The sequence below is a fragment of the Styela clava genome, chromosome 13, assembly GCF_964204865.1.
Source record: "Styela clava chromosome 13, kaStyClav1.hap1.2, whole genome shotgun sequence".
Lineage (NCBI taxonomy): Eukaryota > Metazoa > Chordata > Ascidiacea > Stolidobranchia > Styelidae > Styela > Styela clava.
This window is the reverse complement of record NC_135262.1, coordinates 731,094-741,065: the sequence shown is the minus strand read 5'-3', so window position 1 is coordinate 741,065 and position 9,972 is coordinate 731,094. Positions and strand designations below refer to the sequence as shown.

General features: G+C 36.5%; 2 protein-coding genes across 2 annotated transcripts; both read left to right on the top strand.

Moving 5' to 3' along the window:
* The first annotated feature begins 327 nt into the window (after positions 1–327).
* LOC120332814 (uncharacterized) lies at positions 328–2,511 on the top strand. Its single transcript, XM_039400130.2, has one exon. It carries the CDS (start codon positions 464–466, stop codon positions 2,126–2,128), a length of 1,665 nt encoding a protein of 554 aa, XP_039256064.2. The 5' UTR covers positions 328–463; the 3' UTR covers positions 2,129–2,511.
* Positions 2,512–7,177: 4,666 nt separating this feature from the next.
* Positions 7,178–9,889, top strand: LOC120332278 (serine/threonine-protein phosphatase 4 catalytic subunit). Its single transcript, XM_039399487.2, has one exon. The coding sequence runs from the start codon at positions 7,259–7,261 to the stop codon at positions 8,180–8,182; it is 924 nt and encodes a 307-aa protein (XP_039255421.1). The 5' UTR covers positions 7,178–7,258; the 3' UTR covers positions 8,183–9,889.
* The last annotated feature ends 83 nt before the right edge of the window (positions 9,890–9,972 follow it).

The following is a 9,972-nucleotide window of genomic DNA, read 5'->3' as shown; positions in this document are numbered from 1 at the left end:
ATTGGTGAGTATGTTGATAGGTATTTGTCTGTCTGTCTGTTAGATACACACGATATCTCACGAAAGCGAGGTTGAATCTGCTCCAAATTTTGCATGTGCATCCATCATAGCTCGGATCAAAATCCTATTGATTTTCGATGAATTATGTCGTATAATTGGTAAGTTATTTATTAATTAGTGATGGGACACACGGTGTCACTATGGAGTGAGAGCGCTGTTTTGAGGGATCCCCTAACCTTCGATCGATAAGTCTTCGGTTATATCTCGTTTTAATAATAGGTTTGTGATTTTTTGTGTGTGTGTGTGAGCGGGAACATGATATTTCACATGTTTCCAACTTTTTACAGGTTTCGCTTTCTCTCAAGAATTCTCCATTTTTATTAGTGTAGGCCTATATATTATGGTGTTTTCAAAATAAACTATCTATCTATCAAAGTCTAAAAGTGAAACGACCATCTTAAAAATGGATCCAAAACTTGTTGAACTTGCTCTTGAATGCTTCCGAAACAAGCCAAGGGTTAAAATTAGAAAATTGAATATTTCTGGAAATGATTTTATTCAAGTAAAAAATGATTCTACAAGTGACAAAAATTATGTTCAAGTCAATGTAACACAATCACAGAAAGGGAAAGATGTTAAAATTGAGAAGCAAAAGAAGGGGCAAAATTCTGGTACAGGAGGGAGTAATGATAATGTGGCAACACTGACCGTATCTAATGGTAACAGGAATCAAAAAACAACAAAAAAGATAACGAACGAAGAAAGAGAATCTGTTCTTGTAGGAAATGAATCAGAACATGGTTGCGAAGTTTGTGGCAAAATTTACGAGACAGAATGCAGCTTAAGGAAGCATTCATGGACACACACGAAAGGAAAACCATATTCGTGTGATATATGTGGCGCCAAAGTTACAACTAAGAACAGCTTAAGAAAACATATGCGAATCATGCACTCAGAGATAAGAGTAAAATGTGATTTATGTGATAAGGAATACAAAGAGATATCTACGTTGAAAGCTCACAAACGAGCTGTGCATGAAAACAATAAAAAGCATAAATGTACCATTTGTGACAAGACATTTCTCTTTCTAAGTGCTTTGAAAGTCCATATGGACACTCACTCAAACCTGCGTAAGTATAAGTGCCACATTGAGGGGTGCAATAAAGCTTACTTAATGAAAATAGCACTTTCTCACCATCTACTGGTTCATTATAACATTCGCCGATTTGTTTGTGATATTTGCGGAAAGAACTTCATTATTAATGCACATTTGAAACTCCATATGAGAGTACATAGCGGAGAAAAACCATACAAATGTAAATATTGTGGGAGAGCTTTTGCATATAAAGCATTTCTCGTTAACCATACACGCGTACACACAGGTGAGCGTCCTTTTAAATGTAAGGATTGTGGCATGGATTTCAAATATGCAATAGCATATACATACCATAAAAGAAAAAATCACCCAAGTGAAACACAGCCAACATTTGCCTGTTTGATTTGCTCTAAATCTTTTCGGGACGAATCATCTCTAGCACGACATATGTTAGTTCACACGAATGAAACTCCTCACAAATGTGAGACATGTGGACGCGGTTTTAAACTAGAACAAAACTTAAAACGACATTACATTGTTCACACAGGAGAAAAACGATACAAATGCACGATCTGTGAAGCAGAGTATGGGTATCCAAACTCGTTAAAACAACACATAATTGGCGTACATTTGGGAAAAAGAGACTATAAGTGTGAAATATGTGCGAAAACTTTTGCTCGCAGTCAAACACTTGCTAGTCACCTATATATGCACAAAGGCGAAAAGAAATTTCCATGCAAAAAATGCGGCCGTAAGTTTCGATCCAAAATCATGGTAGCTGTTCATATGCGAACTCACACAAAAGAAAAACCATTTGAATGTGACATATGTGGGGACAGATTCGCTCATTCAAGCAGTCGTGATATGCATTTGAGACTGCATACAGGTGAAAGACATTACAAATGTAAAAAATGTCCTGAGTCATTTATGCACAGATATCAACTCTTGAAACACAATGGCTCCCAATGCAGATTCAAAGTTCTTCCAAATGAAAACGATCCAAGGATTGTGGCGCTAAGTTATGTCAAGTGATGAGAAATTGATTGTTGTAAACTGCTTGTCTGAGGAAGTCTAACTTTGGTCAGACGAAACGTTACAGAAGTACATTTGTGTTAGTGTGCAGCTGGACTTTTAATTGGATAGTCATGTTTATTCCGGTGACAGCATCCTTGCAGTATACACATATCCACTAGCATCAGTATTATTAACCTGGTGCTTTTATTGAAAGATGCCATGGGCGAAGAGATATGGCCAATGCTGTACAATCTACGTTCCGAATACCTGCTAGAATGTTATTACCAGAGTCAAATATGGCACAATATTAGCTGATACCAAAGGGATGAAAGAAATTAAAGGGTTCGAAGGTGCCATGAGCTAGTAATTGTCATCTTGCTTTTGCATGTTAACGATCATCTCTTAATCTTACTGTGTAGGAATGGAAAAAGATAAAAAAAAATTGTAGTAGTAACGCCATTAGTATCTGAGAACTAAAACATTGTTCAGAGCAAAAACAAAATAGCAGCCTCATGGCTGCTTATCTGAGGCCTTCTTCGGGGTAATAACATAGACACTATCATTGGAGTCTAGAGCTGGCCGTTGCTGCCACAGCCAAACTCAAATTTTGAAATCAGCATTATTTTGATGTGTTTGTATTCAGTGATGCGTATATAAATGACATGATGTCGCTAATAGGCTATCTAATTTTGGAAGAATCATATGGCTGTTCCTGTTGTCAATTTATTGTGGTGTTGTTTTCCCATGATTGTGTGATTTAGAGATAATTTTTTTATGAGATTGCTATATTTGCTGCTATATTACAGCATGTCGCTCACTGGATGACTCACTGAGTCTTTCGCGATCCCATGTTAATTGCTATGAATCAATGTTTCGTTTTTTTAGTTTACTGTGTTTTTCTTTTGCTTTATATTGAATCTTGCATGATGAAAAGTAAATATCGGAATCTGATGTTATAGCTAAAATATACCTCAAGGAATTTGTTGAGTTTTGGCAAGAGGCGCATTGTTTTCCACTTTCTTTTTTATAAAACCGTAAATTTTGTATTTGAAATGTAACTTTCATGCTACACTCACATCTGATTCAATACTCCCGAATTTTAATAAAATGTTTGGTTCTGATTGATCTATATTACCGGTACAAAAAAAATTTTTGCATTTTCATCTTTTTTGCTAGATTTCCTGTTAAGTTTTGACACGTACATTGAGAAAGAAATTTTTTTTTCAAGGTTTTCCCAAAATCGGGTTTTTGTCATATTAAACAGCCTAAAACTCAAAACATAGTTTGGTGCTGTTTTTTTAGTGTTTTTGATATTCCAGAGACATGGTTCTTTGTATTGCACCTATGGATCGCTTTGTTATTATGGGTTCCATTACATTTGAACCCACGACAATTGCACCTGCATACTATTGCACCTATGGAAATTACACCTTCGGATATAATTTCACACAATAGCGCTTATGAAAGTGGCCGCATTTTATGCCAGACTCTCTATTGTTCTCAGTGCAAACTATGATAAACAACTCAAGTTTAAACAAAGGTTTTCTACATTTATCTTTTACAAATCTTTTCTCATGTCATGGCCCCATCCAACGTTGGTTTCTGGCAAGTTTATATCCCGAACAAATCTTTACGTGTTTCGTGAGACTTAGTGTAAAAACATATCAATTCAGCGACCCATACCCTATCTCCATCTTTTCACACTGGAACCTGGGATATGGACGTGCCATAAACTGACTATTGTACATATCACCGTTGTGCCTTACCTATTTGTCTTGTGTATTTTACTAGAGTGTTATTTGTATATTTCATGTCTGTTGTCCTAGTATAACGCAGCAGTCCTAAACTGCTGTTATCATTGTTAGGGGTACATGTCGCACATCTGTGTCTTAGGCCAGGAAGGTCTTGAACATGTATCTCGTCTCTGTTTTACTGTTTAATTATTATGCAGATACTGTTACATTTTTGAGGCAAATAAACATACATACATACATATTTGAACCCATACTAACCCTAACCCATGGATTTAGCTCCCGCATATAGATTGAACCCGTGGATATACTGGTGCGAATGTATGGGTTCAAATGTGCTGTCACTTTATTATGTTGTTGTTATACAAAAAAAATATTCCAGCTATTGAACCAACTTTTCAATGGTAAAAGCTTTTACTTTTATTTTGTGTAAAACTGTCATTAGTTTCAACTCTTTGAGTGTTTTTGATTTGTTTTTCGTGTAAAAAATCGTTAAGTAGCAATACAAACCCATTTTAATTTAATCTGTGCACAACTGGAACTGCCTCAATAATTTAATGTTCAACTTCTTTATTACTGTCGCTGCTCAATAATTGGTACTGTTTTACTGCGTCTCCTTGAACTCTGAATTGCAATTATTTCATATTTCTCCACTTACAATTTATGTTTTTATCATGGTAATTACTGGTTCACTAAATTCCAGAGCTCACTGTAAATACCTCAACTCCTGGCTTCTGCACCTAATCATGCAATTGATATGCTTTTAATCTAATTTGTATGTTATGGTTTTGTGATGTTGCCTAGTTTTTAGTTGTCACGTTTATTCTAGTCACCATACTTAAATTGCACTATTTTTGGACCTTTTCCAGTTTCCATGTCACTATATATTTTTTGATCAAGTTAGGAATTGTTGTTACTTGTCGATCTTAAGATCGGTAAGTATGTTGATAGGTGTTTGTCTGTTAGATACACGCTATATCTCACGAAAGCGAGGATGAATCCGCTCCAAATTTTGCATATGCATTCATCATATCTCGGATCCAAAGCTTATCGATTTTGGATGAATTATGTCGTATAATTAGCGAGTTATTAATTAATTAGTGATGGGACACACATGGATGATAAGTCTTATCTTTATTTTTTGGAATGAAAAATTGAGTAGACAAAAATTCCCCCTCCTTGGAAAGTTACGTATGTAGAAGTGTTTAATGGAGTAATGACCAATCTTTTTGTAAGTCCACTCATTACTTATCGATCTTAAGATCGGTAAGTATATTGATAGGTATTTGTCTGTATGTATGTCTGTCTGTGTGTCTGTTAGATGCACGCGATATCTCACGAAAGCGAGATTGAATCTGCTCCAGATTTTGCATGTGCATTCATCTTATCTCGGACCAGAAGCCTATTGATTTTGGGCGAATTATGTCGTATAATTAGCGAGTTATCAATCAATTATTGATATAGTGATCTAGATTTTTGTAAAGCGAGAGAATTTTGAAACCCGCCGAGTGTGTGTGTGCGATGCGCAGTGCGCAAGTTACAAGAGCGGATGAATCGAAACTGCAGTTTCTGTTTCGGGGGATCCCCTAACTATAGATCGATAAGTCTTCGGTTTCCAACCGATATTCTCGTTTTTATTTTATCGATATCCATCTTTTTCGTGACACTGGTATTTTTTCTGTATAAATCATTGTTCGTAGGTACAGTTGTAATAAATATTGAAAAAGGTATGTGTGCACCATGATCTTTATGTGCAACTGCTGAGGTGGAGTTTCAGTGTTGGGATTTACATATTTATCCCGGGGGAGAGAAAAGCTGATAAGACGGCTTAATCATGTGGCGAACCACGGCCTCTCATCCGGTCACCAGTCCAGGTCGGGTATGGGATTAGTTAGCCAGTTATTTGTTTTCGGAAGCATGGAATTGATGGTGGACGAAGCCTTAAACAACCAGTGGTTACGTGAACCACCCTAAGGCGGCATGGAGTCCAGCAATCCTCTCGCACATGATCATCCCCACATGGGATTCGAACCCACGAAAGGTAATCAGAGATGCAGTGGCCGGCGTATTCCTAACGCTTAGCACAATGCGCCAAACCGCCGATTGGTTCTGACGGGTAATGATTTGCACGCGTGTTCCAATGAACGAGATAGGAAGGCTCAAATATAGCAGCGCCACAAGCGCGCATCTACACCTATGGGAGGGAAAACGATAAGCAGCGAGATTGCTGAAGTGTCGACGAGAGGGAGAGATTTCTTATTTCGTCAACTTATAAAATAGTCATCAATTAAATAGCAGCAGCAATAAAATTGTTTTTGCAAGGACATGAATTTACGAAAGTTATAAAGAATGTCCATGATTAATACAGGTCAGTAAATTAATGGGTTTTATAGTGCTCGAATGGACAATGACCGGTGACCGCACTGACGCTTGAATAAATCTTGAAGTTCTAACCCTGCATTTGCGTATTCTCGATTTTCCCATTGTCTTGCACGTTTGAATTGTATTTATTTTTGCATTAATCTTTCTAGATTGGTCTCTTCTTTTAAAGGGCGAAAAATTTCGGTCTTCAAAGGTATAGCAACTTGTTGCATATCAGTGGATGCTTGTACAGGGCCTTATTCGAAGCGAAAAATGTCGCAAAATTTTTTGTGTAAGCGTAAATATATACTACTACGTATAAGTACAAATACCAAATGCATAACAAGTCAGAAAACTGCTGTAATTTGGAATGATGTTTTGAAACGCACAAGCACGCGTTCACCCACCGACAGTTCACTTACTCGAAAACAAATTTTGGTAACTTTACTAAATTGCTGTCTTGTTTATTTGTCTTGTCTGTTGCAATTTTATTTTTGTACCATAGTTCAGAAAAATATATATCTTATTCGAATCTCGCATCAATCTTTGTTCACCGAGGTTTGGCATTGCACCATCGTAGTTCTATATGATTTTTAGTGGCTATTAGTGGCTATCATTGATGGCATGTAACATTTCTCAGAGGCAAGTCCACTCTATATTAGAGGAAGATGCGCCTGGACAAGCTTTGAGTAATTTTTAAAAAAAAAACTAAACAAACTAAATTAATTTGTAATGAACATTTCGCATAGGAAAATATTTTTTTTCTATAACTTTGAAATTTCTGATTCCTGAATGAAAAACGCTTTTGTAATCTTTTTCATAATTTATTCTTTAATAAAATTAAACAAATTAAATTAATTTGAATAAATATTTCGATTCTTATTCTTAAAAAACGTTTTTTTTTTACTAAATCCAAAATCACTGATGCGTGAGAAAAAAGCTTTTGTTCCTTTTCGTAATCCTTCTTGGATTTTCGTTTGAGCGTTGACGTTCGTTTTTTGTGTGAAACAGAATTCGGTTTGTTAAATTTGTGAAAATGTCTGATACTAGCGACCTAGATAGACAAATAGAGCAACTTCAAAGATGTGAAATTATTAAAGAAAGCGAAGTAAAAGCTTTATGCGCCAAAGCGCGTGAAATTTTAGTCGAAGAAAGCAATGTTCAGAGGGTGGATTCACCGGTAACCGTGTGCGGAGATATTCACGGTCAGTTTTATGATTTAAAAGAGCTTTTTAAAGTCGGTGGGGATGTTCCGAACACGAATTATCTATTTCTCGGTGATTTTGTGGACAGAGGTTTCTACAGTGTTGAGACGTTTTTACTTCTATTGGCTTTGAAAGTCCGTTATCCAGATCGTATTGTCCTGATTCGAGGAAACCATGAAAGTCGACAGATCACCCAGGTTTATGGTTTTTACGATGAATGTTTAAGAAAATATGGATCGATCACTGTTTGGCGCTATTGTACTGAAATTTTCGACTACTTAAGTTTGTCCGCGATTATCGATGGAAAAATCTTTTGCGTCCATGGTGGGTTATCTCCATCAATCCAAACTCTAGACCAGATTCGTACTATCGATCGCAAACAAGAAGTACCACACGATGGCCCAATGTGCGATCTACTATGGTCAGATCCAGAAGACACCACCGGGTGGGGTGTCAGTCCACGAGGAGCTGGATATCTTTTCGGAAGCGACGTTGTTTCGTTGTTTAATCAATCCAATGATATTGATATGATCTGCCGTGCTCATCAGCTCGTAATGGAAGGGTATAAATGGCATTTCAACGAAACCGTTTTAACTGTCTGGTCGGCTCCGAACTACTGCTACCGCTGCGGAAACGTAGCTGCCATTTTGGAACTTGACGAACATTTACAGAAAGAATTTACAATATTCGAAGCCGCACCACAAGAGGCAAGAGGAGTTCCGATGAAGAAACCGCAAGCGGACTATTTTCTCTGAGATAATATTCTATTGTTTTATTCACTTGTTCAAAACTTTTATCTCCTCAAGTCTCTGATTGAGTACATGGTGAATCTAATGGAATAATAACTTATGGGTTTGTTCTTGATTGCTATTCTGAGTCTCTGTATTCTATTCTGCTGTTGTTCCACAATAACTTCTAGTGGGTGTAGCATAACAATTTTTTCAAATGACATTCCTAAAGCCCACCTGACCACGTCTTTCAAAAATTACATCACTACGACTTCACAGTGACGTAATAAGGTCCACCAAAATATACGGATGGTCGTCCAAAACGCGTTAACTATTACCTGAAGTCTAGCAATCTATTTTGCTCATCTCCGAATATGATAGAGATCACTGGTGTTAGTGAGTTCTTTATAGTCAGCGCCGATGCCATTTTGGAACTAATTTTTTAGTGACATAATTTTTGAATGACATAGTCAGGTAGGGGTTAGGAATAACAGATGCAAAAATGGTTATGACAAGCCCACCAGAAGTACTTGTGATACTAAACTACACCGACCCACTATTCTGTTGTCGCCTGATCAGTTTCCTTTTATATTCTTCAACTCCCTAATTGAGAAGAAGGTTATCCATGCGGATTTGTGTCCTCATTTATTTTAGTATACCATGGTATTCTTATTTTACAGCTGCTTTGAATTGTACTTCTTAATAAACTGTGTGTCACAATAAATTTCAATGAGTCTCGAAATATCAATCCATCATTTTTTGAAAGGCACTTCTTATCTGCCGAGTTTGAAATGTGAAATCTAGTTTGTTGAATTAACGTTGCGAAAATTATAATTGTTTCTGTATCTAAGAGGCTATTTTTCTGTTTTATTCATGTGTTCAGAACTTTTTTAACTCCATTTCTCAGTGAAATCTCTGAATTATATGAACTCGTGGTCCAGGGGTGTGCGACATTTTTTGTTGGTGATGGGAAGTTAAAGTTTAACATTCCATATCCACCACCTCCTCCGGGATGTAAGAAATCTCTATCAGTACTGAAATAACCCAAAAGTATTCCCTTCATACAAAGGGTACTTTTGTGGACAGTTTTATCCTAGGATAAGTATGTTTCAATGGCTGTGTGCACATGGCCGTGTTCAGAGAGAAAGACATGGAAATCGCTGCGCAAAATGAAGTCTCGAGTGGGCCCTTTTCATGGAGGCCATAAATGTCTTTTCATTCCTTGAAACTTTATTTTCAATTCTTACATTATTTTTTTGCTTGGAGAATTCTTTTCATGCTTGAGTGTTTTTGTGCTGTCATTTCAATTTGCTTTAGTATTGTTGACCTCACAATTTTCTTTTAGGAAATTTATTGTCGCTTCATAATCGCAGTGCTTATTTCTTTGTGATGTGATAATATAATTTTATGCTATGCCCTCAATTTGTAATGTTCATATCAATCAGACCTATTTGAACAGTTTAACATGACTGACCTGGCAGCTATAACCCTAAAGGGCGGGACCCCCAACTTATAATAATACTCGAAGGCTTTGTAATGATCAACTGCAGAGGTTTTTACAGCATAATATTGAATAATTTATGATCTGTACCAGGACCATATTCTGCAGTATTCTGTTCACTCAACCGTGAAGGATTCTGCCACAATTTCCCCTAATTTAGGCCTGTTATTTTATGTATTATAAAGTGTAATTTATGCCAATTGAAAATTTGTATGTTTTCTTTTAAATATAGATGTCTAAAATGAGAAGTTTAAAAGCTAGCTAGACTATTTCGAAAGGAAATTTTTGACAACTGGAACACTCAATTATTACCGGT